The 15,018-nt window shown below is 39.4% G+C and overlaps 3 protein-coding genes and 1 long non-coding RNA gene across 10 annotated transcripts; 2 read left to right on the forward strand and 2 right to left on the reverse strand.

Annotated features, from left to right (window-relative positions):
* Positions 1-113: 113 nt before the first annotated feature.
* Positions 114-6,220, forward strand: syt5b (synaptotagmin Vb). Its single transcript, XM_046377637.1, has 9 exons — positions 114-1,384; positions 2,299-2,502; positions 3,497-3,672; positions 3,766-3,864; positions 4,037-4,204; positions 4,580-4,747; positions 4,925-5,042; positions 5,176-5,309; positions 5,400-6,220. The coding sequence occupies exons 1-9, from the start codon at positions 1,276-1,278 to the stop codon at positions 5,607-5,609; spliced, it is 1,386 nt and encodes a 461-aa protein (XP_046233593.1). The 5' UTR covers positions 114-1,275; the 3' UTR covers positions 5,610-6,220.
* LOC124052884 lies at positions 3,544-6,822 on the reverse strand. The gene is made up of 3 exons (XR_006842068.1): positions 6,692-6,822; positions 3,712-3,758; positions 3,544-3,578 (listed from the first exon to the last, which is right to left on the reverse strand). It is a non-coding gene; the product is annotated as an uncharacterized LOC124052884 (long non-coding RNA).
* Positions 6,293-13,349, forward strand: LOC124052876 (dynein axonemal assembly factor 3-like). Of its 6 annotated transcripts, none has more exons than XM_046377642.1 (13): positions 6,294-6,404; positions 6,694-6,811; positions 7,429-7,535; positions 7,619-7,712; positions 7,821-7,975; positions 8,135-8,314; positions 8,437-8,559; positions 8,644-8,766; positions 8,880-9,024; positions 9,233-9,347; positions 9,543-9,617; positions 9,820-9,963; positions 11,854-13,349. In XM_046377642.1, exons 2-12 carry the CDS (start codon positions 6,730-6,732, stop codon positions 9,959-9,961), a joined length of 1,341 nt encoding a protein of 446 aa, XP_046233598.1. In that variant the 5' UTR covers positions 6,294-6,404; positions 6,694-6,729; the 3' UTR covers positions 9,962-9,963; positions 11,854-13,349. The 6 variants fall into 6 exon arrangements, with proteins under 6 accessions (XP_046233599.1, XP_046233598.1, XP_046233596.1 ...); XM_046377640.1 differs by lacking the exon at positions 11,854-13,349 and adding an exon at positions 11,631-11,835; XM_046377641.1 differs by lacking the exon at positions 11,854-13,349 and adding an exon at positions 11,237-11,621.
* LOC124052879 (troponin T, slow skeletal muscle-like) lies at positions 10,281-12,390 on the reverse strand. Of its 2 annotated transcripts, XM_046377647.1 has the most exons (9): positions 12,203-12,390; positions 12,016-12,076; positions 11,799-11,915; positions 11,596-11,673; positions 11,326-11,439; positions 11,121-11,230; positions 10,828-10,918; positions 10,698-10,738; positions 10,281-10,416 (listed from the first exon to the last, which is right to left on the reverse strand). In XM_046377647.1, the coding sequence occupies exons 1-9, from the start codon at positions 12,388-12,390 to the stop codon at positions 10,371-10,373; spliced, it is 846 nt and encodes a 281-aa protein (XP_046233603.1). In that variant the 3' UTR covers positions 10,281-10,370. The 2 variants fall into 2 exon arrangements, with proteins under 2 accessions (XP_046233603.1, XP_046233604.1); XM_046377648.1 differs by lacking the exon at positions 12,203-12,390 and having other exon boundaries at positions 12,016-12,115.
* Positions 13,350-15,018: the final 1,669 nt, after the last annotated feature.

Raw genomic sequence — 15,018 nt, forward strand, 5'->3', positions numbered from 1 at the left:
TTTGTCTTTTCTTACAACCAAGTAAAAAAAAAATTGTCCTGCCATTCAGATGCATAGTCATCTTATCGGTCTTTTCCTATCTGCACCTATAGAACACTATAAAGATACCAGTGGGACTTTGCTTACTCAGTATTGGATGGAAGCTTAATGTTTAAGCTACCAGACACTTTGTGGTTAAAAAGTCCTATGCTGATTCTCAGTAAATTACATGTTTCAGCAAAGATAAGATTCAGTTGCAGGCAAATGTCAACAGAGTGCCTAGCGTATGTCCTGTTGTACAGAGCTTCAGCTGCAATCCAGTGATAAAGTGCTGCAACACACCCAACACACTACAAGATATGAAATAAGTATTGAACAGTTGTGGAGAAAAAAAAAAAACATTTGCTTGATTCTTGACTGATTTGGAACACATTACTTATTTGAGTAGCAGAAAAACATGCAACTAAAACAGAGCATGCAACACTACGAACAAAACATCACTGGAATACAATTAAAGTGGTCTCTTGTATAGCTGTGTATGATTTAAAGCTAGTGGACTACCTTAAATGGGGAAAACCAGTCCCAGTATGTCATGTACAAACTGCACAGGAAAATAATGCAATCAAGTATACCAGCCCTGCAAAAAATGCTATGAACCTCACAATACTATTTTTTTCCTGTTTTGTTTGCATCTGCTGTTAAGTATTAGAGGAGGCTGTTGCATGTTGGATTGGAGCCACAGAGATCTCCAGATGTAGCAGTGCAAACACGTGGCAGCATGCCTGAGGATTACGGTTCACAGTGCTCTAAATACGGTATGTGTTTTGTACAGTAAAATGGAAAGCCAAAGGATGGGGAGGATAAAGCATCCACTCTCAGTGAAAGTTGTTGGTAGATTGACGGCGAGGACAGCTATGCTGAAGGGATTAGTGAAGGGCCGTTTGCACTACAATCTCTTCAGTCTAATGGATTAACACAACCACTACTGCCATGTCTCATCAGTCTAATGAATGGTCACTTTTGTTACTCAAGGGTGAAGCCTTAAGTTGTTTAAGATATTTTAAATTTCTAACAGGGGAGTGGTAATACAAGAAACGATGACTTGCTCTTTAGGCACCTTCAGTCAAACACAGAAGCAACAGATGTGTTTTCATTATAATATCGGGAGGAGGGGAAGGGGGGGGGATTAAATCGAAACACTGCTCGAGTGCTTTGCCAGTGCTTTTGCATTGATGGAAAGGGTTTCAGGGAGACTACCAGTCATATTCAGCGGCATACAAAAGTAACAATGGGTTTATGAGTGCTCCAACAGGCCAAAGGGGAAGCAGCAAGAAATACACTTGGAACTACAAGTTGCTCAAAAAGCTTTTTAGGTGTAGAGGGACTTCAAGGAAAATATCAACAGGTAAGATAAATATACATCAGATTTCAAACATTTCTGTTATGATTAAGTGCAAGAGCACTATGTTGCAAAAAAAAAAGAATGTGAAAAAACTGCTAGACTTTTTAAATGAATTTAATTATTTTAATGATAGCATTAATTTTGTACTTGAAAATACCCACTAAAATCTCTTGACTGGCTCTTATATAATAACAACATGAATGATTTGCCTATAGTTGCCTGAATCTGAACCAAATCTAGAGCTGACACTATTGATTACTTTCATTAGTCATTCATGTGCAGATTATTTTCATTATTATGAATAATGATTGATCAATTAATCATTTAGTTCTCAAAATTCTCATTACCATTTCCCATGATGTCTAATGTTTAAATTTCATTAGCATCCTCTATTAAAAAGCGGCTGCAATTAGATTGTGACAACTGCATTTAAGAAATTCTATAATTCCAAAATTTTTTCTTATTCTTCTATGTATTTCTTGTATATATTATAGAAATAACAAAAAAGTCGTCATTCCAGAAAACAAAAAAGTAGAAAATTGAGGGTGGAGACTCCAATTCTTTTTTAAGTTTTGAGGAGCTGGGATTTTGGATTATTATTGTAGCACCAGAGTTTAATCCAGTTACTCACAGAGACAATGACGAGTGAAAAACGGGCGGTGGGACAAACGGAGTGAAAGCGTGGGTTATGGGGCGGGGAGATGACGGAATGAGAGTAACAGAGGGATTAGGGTCAGCCATGTTGAGCATCTGGCTCAGAGATGTCCTATGCTCTTGAACTGTACTGCAATGCATGGACAGAGGGATTACACACTGTACATACAAAGTCAATTTATCTCTCACTTTAGGGTTCAGGATGACAGAGAACATAACAAACAGATATCACATGAATAACTGCTGATTCTGATGTTTGACAGCTGACATGAGGCTGTCCAGTGAAAGGATCCGGGCCCGGAGGGCTGCGGAGCCATCCGAACCAGAGCCAGAGGAAACAACAGAGCCAGTTCATCATGAGCACTCCCATACAGAACACCATGAGCATTCTCATTCAGAACATCACCCCGGTCATGACTACAACCACATGAAGGAGAAGTTCATGAATGAACTTGGTCATCTGCCAAGTAAGTCACTTGTAGAATTTAGAAGGACAAAAATGTACAGAATAGACATTATAACATATACATATTATTACATATTTGCACTGACCAGTTTTTTAATTAATATGAAGTCTTTCTTGAGGGTTTAAGACCTTGTAGGTATGAAACTCTACACTAACAAACAATTGACTGACATAATATCATATTATTCAAAACATTATGTATTAATTGACACATGGTAGTTTAAGGAATGCCTGAAATAGGATATGAGCTTGTTTTCTGTGTCATTATACCTACTATTAGAGCATGAGAATTGTTTTCCCTTCAGTTAACAACTACTGCTTAGGTGCTTTGTGTAGGGCACTTAATTATGAACTGCACTACTGGGAACTGCGCTGCAAGGCCACTCCCAGCTGGGAGTGTGTTATTATCAGATTGTGGTGAATGGTGTTGCTGACAACAAACATGCATGCTCAGCAAACTGTCGACAGATAAACGAGTGCTTAAAAAAATGTATTATGGTAGAAATGCTGAAAAGAACCCTACAATCTTCTGTTCTAAAAAGCACAACATTTTGTTTAAAAAGTATCATATTTTACTTCAGTGACATTACTCCCTTGGTTCCATTTCCAAGCTTTGAAAAAGCAGTTTATGTTCAACAGTGTTATTGGAGCTGATTTAGATTATAAGAGTAAACTGACCCATGAAAGTGGATTTTTCCTTGATGTAATCTCAAGATGTGAAAGATTTAAATCCTCTTGAAAATCCTCATTTGTAAGACCAACAAGCTTTTGCAAAGCCTTTGAAAGAGAGGGTAGTATTTAAAGGTTAAGATCTCCATTTATAAACCAAATTAATATAGGCTTTTTGTTTGTGTTGTTGGGAGTTTTGAGCATCAGAATTTTTCAACATCATACCACTACTGTGAATGTGACCCACTCCTTTCTTCCACAAATAAACATACTCCCTTTGTGCGCAGAGTGAATACTACTAGCAAATTCACCTCTTTGTTTTGCAGTTCCAATGTGGGCTGTAGGAGCCATTGTTGTGGTGGTCCTCATTTTGGTGGGATGCTTCATCTTCTGTGTTTTCAAAAAATGCTTTGGGAAAAAGAAAAAGCCAAAGAAAGTTAGGGAGAGGAAGACAGGCCGCCGCAGAAAGGAAAAGGAAGGTGAAGGAGAGGCTGGAGAGAAGGTATGTGGTTTCCAGGAACCCATTATTGTGTGATCTTACCTGGTCTAGATCATCATGATGAATATCCATTGCTCTGATGTTTTTATCTTGCAGGAGGGGGAGGTGAAGAAGGAAGGTGAGGAAGAGGAGAAAGAGCAGGAAAAGTTGGGTAAGCTGGAGTTCACGTTGGACTACAACTTCACAGATTCTCAGGTAAGTCCTGTGTGAAAACAAAATCAATTTCATCAAAGACATTCCTATTAATGATTAGAATAAAATGACTCATCAAATAAAAACCAGAAAGAAATGTATACACTCTTTTCATGACCACTTAGACTTTTCCCTTTCACTGGTCATTCTGACATTTGCTCTCTTTTATCTGAAGCTTATAGTGGGTATCCTTCAGGCTCAGGACCTGGCTGCTATGGACATGGGGGGAACCTCAGACCCCTATGTCAAAGTCTTTTTGTTGCCAGACAAAAAGAAGAAGTATGAGACCAAAGTACAGCGCAAGAATTTATGTCCTGTTTTCAACGAGACCTTCATTTTCAAGGTACCTCATGTCTGACATTGTGTGTTTGTCAACTTGATGTTGTCTGTGTTTTGTTTGTTCTTCTTTAGTTTTTATGTCTCTGTCGCAGCTTGTGTTGGTGTTCCAGGTTATTGGTGACATATCACTTTTTATCCTCATGAGGCAGAAGTATGGCCTATGTCTCAACTGTCAACTTCCCCTCGTCTTTATTCTTTCATTCCCTGAATGGCGTCTGTCAAGGTATCCCTCCCCAAACAATGCAGTATGATTTTAAAGGTTTTAAATGTCTCCTGTCACTAAATGTTCATTATTATCGTCTGATTTTGTAAGTTTTGTTGTAAAACTAAGTTGTCTTCTGTCTACCTTAACCAAAATTGTAATAACTTCTCTTTCTAGATCCCATATGCAGAGTTGGGTGGAAAGACTTTGGTGCTGCAAGTTTTTGACTTTGACCGTTTCTCCAAACATGATATGATTGGTGAGATAAAGATTCCCATGAACAGTGTTGATTTGGGCCAGCCCATGCAACAATGGAGGGACTTGGAGAGTGGCGAGAAGGAGGAGGTATGATATATTGTTTTCATTATACCTTGTGTCAGTTAATGTAAATTTGGATGACAAATAATCTAAATATTTGCACCGTATATAGTATAAAATATTTAATATTTATATTTTTTGTTTTGGATTTATTTATATTTATTAGATTGGGCATAATGGTAATCCCTAATATTGTCCTTTCAGCAAGAAAAACTGGGTGATATTTGCATTTCTTTACGGTACGTACCCACTGCTGGAAAACTGACAGTGAACATCATGGAGGCAAAGAACCTGAAGAAAATGGATGTCGGTGGCTTGTCAGGTAATGCTTTTGCCATTGATTATCATTCTGACAGACGTTGGCTTAATTACTCATGTTAATGGACTATGCCTTCAATAAAGTTAAGTAACCCCACTAAACACAACTATACCACTCATTTTCCCTCTTCTAAAAGATCCCTATGTGAAGATTGTTCTGCAGCAAAATGGGAAACGGATAAAGAAGAAAAAGACAACAGTCAAGAAAAACACACTCAATCCTTACTTTAATGAAAGTTTCAGCTTTGATGTCCCCTTTGAACAGATACAGGTAGGCTGTGTCTTCATATCAGTTATCAACTTGAAATGTAGCAGACAAGCGTTGTGGGGAGTGATATCACATATCTTTTTGTTCTTTCAGAAAGTGCAGGTCGTCATCACTGTGTTTGATTATGATAAACTTGGGAGCAATGACCCCATTGGAAAGACCTTCATGGGTTATGGAGCTACAGGAGTTGGCCTGCGCCATTGGTCGGACATGCTCGCCAATCCCAGACGTCCAGTAGCCCAGTGGCACACCCTGCTGCCAGAAGAAGAAGTTGACGCAGCACTTAAAGCAAAACCTCGTTAGTGTGTCACCTTGTTGGAGTTTCAGTTACTGTTGATACATCACTTGTTGTTAATCCTGATGTTTTCTCAACCTGCATGTTGTATAATCCATTTGTCTCTTTAAAGAAACTTTAATGTGTTTGTGTGTGTTTCTGTGAGGGAGGAGTGTGTGATGTACAGACAAATTTTGATATTTGGTTGTCAATAAAACCATGGCTCCCTCACTTACCTTACACTGTAAACCAGTATGACTTTGTTTATACTTGTACACACTTATATGTAGATGTGCATTTCTTTGTGTGTATGCCCATGCATGGGCCTAGTAAAATTTGTATGCATAAAGGAAAGTTTCCAAAATTACTCTGTGTGCATCTCATAGTGTGTACACTTTTCTGCTTATTGTGTAGCACTGTGGTGCAACAGAGTCCTGAATAATGCTAGTTGTTACGCTCTGGATCATTTCGAATGCAAATAAAACCGCTATGGACCGTTTCACATCAATGTCTTCTCACTTGTACATTGTGGGTTCTGTCGGATGGTATTAGTTAGGTGTGCTGTTTAACTGTGAGAAACGACTGAAGAAAACTGTAGGAGCTGTGGAAATCAAAGAGAATCATATATGTATAATACAATTACCCAACCGCGGTTTTTGAAGGTCTTCAAATTTGAAGTGTGCTCTACTAATAAATCCAGTCACCGGTAGATGGCGCCCATCTTCCCCACTTGAAACGGTTGCCTAGCAGCAGAACCCAAACTTTCCGTTCAGACGGTTAGCTGCAAACTTTATTCATTCATTTGTCATAATACATTCGGTGAGGTGAGTTTTTCTCGTCGTTTTTGTCTCAATGTATAGTATCTGGTCGCACTTTTTGGTAGGTTTTATCAACACGTTTATGTCAGAGACGGTTTTGTGCCTCTGGTTAACAGTTTCATTGATAAGCTAACACACGATATTCTTTTGACCAATTTACCGTTAGCTGTGGTTACTTAACGTTCGTGCTAAGCAATGCTATCGCACATGAACACTACCAGCACTAACTGACACTGACATTGTTTAAAAAAAGCATCAGCCCTGATGTCTGACGTATTTTGTCAATCACTTACAGGCCAGTGGACGGCTGTGACTTTGTTTCGGCCACAGGATGAGTGCTGGACGGGTGTTTGAGGGTGTGGGCTGCGTCACTTGGTGGGGCTTCAGTCCTGCGCGCGACCTGCTGAGTATGGGTGAGAGCCTCACGCGCACGAGGACTCGTGGTCCTGCACTACATGCAGTGCTAGAAAATAACTCAGTACCTTTACTTATGTAGGCTGCTGTACTTTGGTATTTCCATTTTAAACTTATTGTGCTTTTCATTTGACAACAATAGTATCATTTCTCATTAATTAATAATCTGTATAAAGTAACTATGACCTTAACTGTAACTTCTTGCTGAAAACAATAACACTATCGGTCCCTAATAATATCCTGTTGGCATCTGCTATGGGGTTATTGCATTAAAAAGTAAAGTGTTTTTATTATTATCTGCATCTTATTTAAATGGATGGATATCATTTGAAATGTTTTAGATACAAACACTGACACAATACCTTAATTTATTTTTTAACCTATCTTTTGGACCTGTAAGCATTTTGTCCAAGAAAAGGACCATGCTTTAAATATTTGATTAGAAGACATAACTACAGATGTGACAAGGCATTTACTGGCAACTTTTGATACTCATATTTGCTACAGACACCTTTCAGTTCCTACTGATGTTGGTTAGGTTGGTACTGAGGCTCAATACCCAGCCCTGTAAGTGTGGGTGTTGAAACTAGTGTATGCTGTCTCTCTCTGTGCCTAGGTCCTGTGAGGCATGAAGGGGAGAGCCACGTTTTGCTGGTTGGCAGTAGTGATCCACGACATATTTTGAAGACAATTGCTGGTTTGCAGCACATAGAAAACCTGCATGTGAGTGTCCCCTAAACTGTCATGTAATTCCTGAGAACAGATCGGTATGCATTTCTGCACTTCTCTCTGCTGCTCTGCTGCAGGTGTGGGTGATAGAAAACAGCATGGAGGTGGTGGCTAGACAGCTGTTGCTCCTCTACCTGGCACTGATGCCCCAAGAAAGCATTGGAAATAATGGTACATGGGATTTTGTGAAATTATCAACATTATAAATGTTCAGTAAAAAAAAAAATATATTAATGAAGCTAAACATTTGAATTATTTTGCCATGGTTTTCATTTTCAGAGAAGGCAGAGGTTTTCCTGGAGGTGTTCGGGAACAGTGAGATCCGCAGTCAGACAGATGAGACACTGAGACATGCAGCATCTCAGCTCTCTCTGTCTGTTACTGACACACTGGAGACACCCACACATGCCTGTCTGAACACAACTCTTCTCAAGGTACAATCATCTTGTGAAACAAGCCTATCGCCTGTCTTTCTTTAAGATTGTATTGTTGTTCGTTTCCTGAAATCAGCTATTGAAGCCTGATCAGTTAAACCCATGTTGCTCCATGAATCATTGGAAGTTGACTAATTTCAAACATTTCTATTTCTACAGTTCAAGGAGCGAGACGAGCTGGTCAGGATATTCAAGTCATGGATCCAACCTCAGTCTTCATCATCTATCTTAATGTCCAAAGCTTGGGATTATCGAGTCAGACAGCACCTTGGAACACGCTATGACTCCAAGAGGGGATGTTTCGACTGGGACCTTAAAATGAAACTGCATGAGAAAGGGGTATTTGAATATATTTTGTGCTTTCCCTTGTTCGCCCAATTTTTTAGATGGACAGAAATCTGGAGGCTCATACTGTATGTTGGAGCATGGTCACAATTTCTATACTCACTTACTATCTGCAGTGTGGTTCCATCAACAAACAACAATATGTACGATGGAGGGAGCAGGGTTTGGCGTTTGAAATGAGGGAAGGTGCCTACCAAATAACCAATCCAACTTTGCTGTCTTCCAGAGTGTTTAGTCAGGTAAGTGTTTTTTGGTTTTTTTTTTCTACACAATGTAGCAATAAGATGATATGAAGGAACTTATCTTTGTGTGTTTCTGGATAGACAGGGGATAAAGTGGCTGTCAGGGGCTACTGGGGAGACATCATTTCCAGTCCTTACCTCGCCTTTGGCATTGAAACTGATGACAAGAGCCTGCTGAAGACACAGAATGGGCAACACATCAAGGTAAAACATACAAGCATGTTGTCATTAGTAGCAGTAAGTAGTAGCTGCAAGTTACACATATGATGAAGAATAAATTAGTGTCTGTTTTTTGTCTTCCCTTTCTGTCCTTACAGACAGCCCAGGATATTTCCTTTGCAAATGTACAGGCATTGTTCCAGTCCCTGTCCAGTAGACGGGGCTGCCCCACTACTTCTCAGCCAGACGCAAAAACAGAGAAACCATCTCCACAGACTGACCGCAAATCTGTCACCATCAATGGTAAATGGCTAACAACGCTAATAGGCCTGTGGCTTCAGACGATCACTTGATTGGTTGTTTCAGTGTGTTTTATGTATGTACATGTTTAAATACACTAAAGCAGAAACGAGAGCTGGGTCTTGAAGCTGTTCATGGTGTGGTGTATCACTTCTCTGTTTTGGTATTTAGCAGACAGGAAACACACTGAATGTTATAAAATACTCTTCAGATTTGATGCATCTGAATGGAATCTGCGTGACCTTCCTGCCTATGGATTCACTTAACAAACTGCTCGAAAAAAAGAAATACTCCCACTTATTCAGTGCCATCTACTTCTCTGCCAGGTGAGAGCTTTTTATTTCCTCTAATTACTCTTAATTAATTAATCTAAATCTCTAATTAATCTGTATCTATATATTTAACCTTAAAATAGGGGGGTCCTTTCACTATCCAGTCATCTCAACACTAGACTTCTGATATGACTGCTGACCATGTTTCATTTCTCTGTTTTTGTTTCTCTCTCTGTCAATGCTGTAAAGTTGTGTGCACCAGTTGGGCCCGATGATGAGACAGATTGCAGCACCAGACGCTGTGCTCATCGTGGAGTTGGCCAAGTGAGGGTTTTTATAGTAACATGCCTTGTTACCATGGTGACAGTACAGTCACCAAGAGTATAGTGTAATTGCAGTGCAGAGTATTTGCTTTTGTGCATTTGATTTTTTCATGCTTGCTACAAACCAAATTTTTATGTTCACTGACAAACAGTAAATAATAACTGTAACTGCACTGAAATTTATGTGTCACTGTGTATCTCAGGTACATTTTGGATCTGAACAAAGAGCAAGAAGCAGACCTTGCAAAGAAAGTGGCGAGCATCGCTCTCGATGCTGAATTTGAGCCATGGCATGAGGGGAAGAGTGATGGCGTCCATGCTGTTTTTGTTCCGCTGAAGAAGTAAAGGTAGTTTATTTTGGTGCAGTAGTTTACTCTGCTCTCACTGTCAGTAGCTTTACCCACACCATATGCAACAGACTGGTACTGCTTCACAACACAGAGAATTTATTTTTCCTTCATGAGGAAGTTTACCAGCTGTGAGTGGCCTCAGATGGTGATTCCCTTCTTATTTGAATTTTCACAAAAAGTAATCAGATCATTTTTCCAATTTGAATGACACTGATAGAAAATGTCCATTTTATGTATATACGTATTTAATAATAACAGATGAAATTGAAAGTGGATGTATGCCAATAAATGCCACATGAAAATATCTTATCATAGCTTAAATGATGAATACTGCAAAACTGCTGCAATCTTGTCCACAAAGTGGTGACCTGTCTTCTTTTTCCTTTTTTTCTTGCCGTGTGCGTTCACTTCCACCGTCCTCCAACCTTCCCCTTACCATGGCCCTTTTTGCTGCATTGGCACAACAAAAAAAATAGAGCATTATAAATAACTGCAGTTCAGGCGGAAATGATAAGCACGTTACTGATTGGGCGTAAAAAGGGAAGTAGTTTGCACTTCTTGTCGCTCTGTGATCATGTCTCAGACATGTGCATCCTATTGTGACAAGTGTTTCAGAGCGGTGAGTTTATCGATTCCATTGAGACTGTTGGCTTTTGTATGATGCGCTGCTTTTTCTCTCATGGGACATGAGAGTTGTGTAATGGTAGTTTGAGATGAGCAGATACACTCACAATTTCTGAGCATGTTGGATTCTGTTCAGGAGGACATTGATCTGAAAAAGAAAAATCCCACAGATTCTGGCGTCATAAATTAGCCTTTTTTTTTAAAATATCTTCTTGTATATTCTCAGTTAAGGCTCACCTCATACTTCTGCCTTTTCATCTTCTCAGTCAAGTCAAACTTCTCTGACTCCAGCTGGTAGATACATTCCCACATCTCCTTGGCTCTCTCTCTAAAACACAACCCGAGATAACAGAAGTGTACACCTTTTAAAACGATGACAATAAGCCACTAGCTACTCTGCATCAGCTTTAAATGGCATGTGCCTGACTTACCCAGGTACAGCCAATGTAATGAACATTTATTTAAAACAAACCAAAATGCACTGCCAACGAAAAATGAAAAGATATCACTTTAATAGACCTCAAACTGACCTCAGACCATCCTCTCTCAGGTTGTCAATAGCCAGTGGCTTGCGTCTCTCTGCCAGAGTCTTCTTCTTGATTTCCCTCGCAGTTTGCCTTTTACCTCGTCTCTGTTCTACCTGCAGGAAACAAACACAACTCACACAAACTTTCAGAGGGCACAAAGAATTATATGATCACCACATATTATACTTTGTGGATATATTATTCTGACCTTGGCCAGGAAGCCTCCAAAGTGTGCCCCCATGTTGGAGAGCACTTTCTTCTTCTTGGCCTCATCATCTGCCCTCTTCTTGGCCTCTTCATCCTCTTTCCTCTGCCTCTCCTCCTGAGGAAGTCATCTTCAGATGATTACTGCAGTTTCCGTTACTTAAGTTACTCTTTTACTGCATGTAGCGTCACAAGTCTGTGATCTGAGCAGATTATTGACATGCATGCATGGATTAAACAACATATATGTAATACATTGTTAATCATTAATCACCGCAATACGTGTTTGTCTGTCCCGCTCTTTCTCAGCTCTCACACGCTGCTGCTCTGCTCTCTCTGCCCGGCGGCTTTCCTAAAACAGGAAAACCATACCAGTTGGACTTTTACACACAGATTTTAAATCACTAATATTCTGAATAATCAGTTTGTATTCCCTATAGACAAATAAATGGGAAAACAGCACAGGAAGGACATTACAATCCTTTCTTTGAGTCCAATCAGCTCCTCTTCCTCTTTCTTCCTCTGCTCAAAGTGCACATCAATCAGAGTCTGCAGCTCCAGTAGATCTTTCTCCATTCTTTTCCTATGGATATCCTAACAAGGACCAGCGGATACACGGATGATGACAAAATTACTGATGCTGGTGCTGCAAAAGTTTAATTGTTCCATTAATAACAATCTTGAAGGAACATACATCAAAGTCAACCCTCTCCCCCTCCGGAATTTTAGGGGCAGCGAGCTGAGTGACCAGTGGCCTGCAAAATAACATGAAGGCATATCAACATGTACATTTCATATTTTTATTTGTTTGAGATGCATTTAAGGGTAAAATCTTAGGCATCAAATATTATTTGATACTGAGAATTCCCATGTAGGCTTACTTGTATTTGGGACGTTCTTCTTCAACATAACAGCCAGAGCAGCGGTAAAGTAAAGTGATTGATTTCATTTTTTTATTCAACAACAGGCAGATTTGAAAACACACAGAATATGAATAATGCAAGTGTAACTCATAAAGCAAATTTGAAAGAAGTTTTAATACATCAGAAAACACACAGACACAGTTCATGCCCTCTGTTCATAACCATAACTTTGTTTTACCATGCTACTGATGATGGACTTGCAAAAATATGGTTAAATAAACACACCAGATGGATCACATTATGTAAATCAATATTTACTTTTTGAAGGTTATCCTGTGGGGATTCTTTCACTGACAGTTCGCTGTTATAGATTGTATTTGAATGTGTTATTGCTAAGGAGAGGTCAATAAAGACAGCACAGCTCAGCACCACAGTCTCACCTCCCTCTCCCTGCTCCTCATCTTCTTCTGGAGAAAGAAAGAGAGTGACAACGCAACTGTGCTGAGAGAAATGATGAAATTGCTGCTTAATTAAAGGCATAAATGTCCTTACCATCCTGATGACCTCTGAATAAAAAACAAGAATTAAGAATATAAATCAGGCATTCCATAAAACAAAAGCTCATGTGTTATGAATGTAGAAAAGTTTATAAATGTAAAATAAGCTAACTGGTAAGACCTGTTTGACTCACCCATCTTCAAAATCAGACATGGTTACACTGCAGAGAAAAGCAGACATATAAAAATCACCACTGTAAACCACTGATCTCAAAAAGAAATGAAATAGTGAACAAATTTCATGACTTTAAGAGGGCCACAGGAGATACATGTCACATTTACTGCAGGTCAGTGCTATTGTTCAAAGAATAAGATTAAGGGAAAGGCCATTTGAAGTTAATGATCTAGGAATAGAAGAGGCCAGAGGGACTGTTGGCCAGGGCAGTGTCCTGTTACCCAGGATAAGAGCGAGGTATCAGCTGGCCAATTCTTCTTCTTTAATTTGATTTACAAGAGAGAATGTGGTATGGACAGATTGAGCTGGTAGGCTGGCTGCTTGGCTTGGTACCAACCAAGTCCTCTGTTATCATTTTGTCTGCTCATACTCTCACTGAACTCAAGGGCTATCTAAATGTGTGTGGAGTCCAATAAATCTTTCAGCATTCCTACCCATAACTGTAACAGTTTACATGCGTGTTTAAGTGTGATTTCTTACAGGAGATACAGTGCTATAATCTTACATAGTCAAAACTGTTTGATGAGCTGCAGTTAAACTGAACAAACAGAAGAATTTCCAGGTAGACAAAATAAATAGAAGCCCTCTCAGCATCCGGACTATCCTGTCGATTGATCAAGCTGTGAGGTCCACCAAGTCTCCCATTAGATTTAATCCAAAATCTCAGAGCCTGAGCTTGTGAATCTGAATAAACACGGGCACATGAACAAAAGGCAGATGAGGGATTTGGAGAGGAATTCATCACATTAAATCACTGCTGAATGTTTCTGGCTGAACTGACTGACTGAGTCACTGGCAGACAAAGAGGCCAAGGACACCCAGAATAACTTGTCATGGGGGATCTTACTCAGAGCTATAATACACCTTCATCAGTACCCAGTCCACCACTGGTGGGTCAGACTCCTGTCATGGTGTTATGTTTGGATCAGTTTTATTTTTCTTTTTTATTTTCTGTAGGCCTAGTAAATACATTGTGTGTGTAACATTGGACAATGAAAATAATAGGACTTTTTTTTTTAATTAATGAGGATATCAGTGTTAATAAAACAGAATTCATTCATACGTCAATCATTGTCTTTTTTTTTAATGTAAAGCATATTTAATTTAATCATTTGTATATTTGCTATAATTTATTTGTTATAAAGGCAGTAAGCATTTTTTTGTTTGTTTTTTTTTTTTTTCATTTGCCCCCTTGCGGGCAACACAAACAAGCTGTCACACACTGAAATTTTATAACCTGTAAAATTGATATGGCTAACTTGTTAGAAACCATTTACACATCCAGCAGACAACAACATACAGAGCAACATTTAGTCTCCTTTTAGCTCTGTTTTGGTCTCTACCAGCTCCTGTAGACAAGCTCCGGCTCCTCATATGCTGTTCGGTAGCATTTGTGACAGTTTAAACTCTGTCAATTCGTACTGGGCAAAAAGTGGACAGTTTTTTGTAGTTGTTTTTCTCTCAGAGAGTGAATCAGAACATGATGGTTGCAAACCCCATGTATTCAACACAATCATGTGCATGTGATTGTGCCAGATAAAAACAAAAAGACTGCCAACACAATAAAAGAAAAGGAAAGAAAATCCCAAACTGCTTTGATGGCTTTGTGATTAACTGCAATGTCTTAGAAAGAAAGAAACTGCGTTGTACATAAAAATCCACATCGGTTCAGGAAAAGAACATGTTAGAGTACAAGTCAAAGCAACATACCTGTACAGCAAAAGAGAAGGATGGTCACTGATGATGAAAACAGGAGGAGTAACAACCAAGGGGGAGACAGAGCTATATATAAGGGGTCCTGTGGGGTGACAGAGAAGTGATTTGGACTACAGTGTGTGTGTGGGGGGGGTGGGGCTGATTTAGACAGGGACCATAGGTGGATTATTAGCGGCTTTTGGGGGCATAAGCTGAAGTCTGGCAGGCAGGATAATGAGCAAAGTGTTTGTTGCTGACATCACAGCTAAAACAGGAGACAAAGAGACAGGTGGCAGGAGATAAATAGAGACAGAAGAGACAGAATAACAAGGCAAAAACAAGACAATTTCTGTCAGGACACAAAGAAGGGATCCTTCATACGGCCCAGGATATGAAAGGCTCTGAAC

The sequence above is a fragment of the Scatophagus argus genome, chromosome 21 (assembly GCF_020382885.2).
Source record: "Scatophagus argus isolate fScaArg1 chromosome 21, fScaArg1.pri, whole genome shotgun sequence".
Classification (NCBI taxonomy): domain Eukaryota; kingdom Metazoa; phylum Chordata; class Actinopteri; family Scatophagidae; genus Scatophagus; species Scatophagus argus.

Excerpts from the sequence above, each read along its gene's own strand:
- LOC124052879 (XM_046377647.1), bottom strand. The coding sequence starts at position 12,390 with ATGAACTGTGTCTGTGTGTTTTCTGATGTATTAAAACTTCTTTCAAAT. Across the intron at positions 11,440-11,595 it reads ACAGACAAACACGTATTGCG|GAGGAGAGGCAGAGGAAAGA; the intron begins GTGATTAATGAT and ends TGACTTCCTCAG. Across the intron at positions 10,739-10,827 it reads TGAAAAGGCAGAAGTATGAG|ATCAATGTCCTCCTGAACAG; the intron begins GTGAGCCTTAAC and ends TTTCTTTTTCAG.
- LOC124052876 (XM_046377642.1), top strand. The coding sequence starts at position 6,730 with ATGAGTGCTGGACGGGTGTTTGAGGGTGTGGGCTGCGTCACTTGGTGG. Across the intron at positions 6,812-7,428 it reads GCGCGACCTGCTGAGTATGG|GTCCTGTGAGGCATGAAGGG; the intron begins GTGAGAGCCTCA and ends CTCTGTGCCTAG. Across the intron at positions 7,713-7,820 it reads AGAAAGCATTGGAAATAATG|AGAAGGCAGAGGTTTTCCTG; the intron begins GTACATGGGATT and ends TTTCATTTTCAG.
- syt5b (XM_046377637.1), top strand. The coding sequence starts at position 1,276 with ATGAGTGCTCCAACAGGCCAAAGGGGAAGCAGCAAGAAATACACTTGG. Across the intron at positions 1,385-2,298 it reads TTCAAGGAAAATATCAACAG|CTGACATGAGGCTGTCCAGT; the intron begins GTAAGATAAATA and ends GATGTTTGACAG. Across the intron at positions 3,673-3,765 it reads AAGGAGAGGCTGGAGAGAAG|GAGGGGGAGGTGAAGAAGGA; the intron begins GTATGTGGTTTC and ends TTTATCTTGCAG.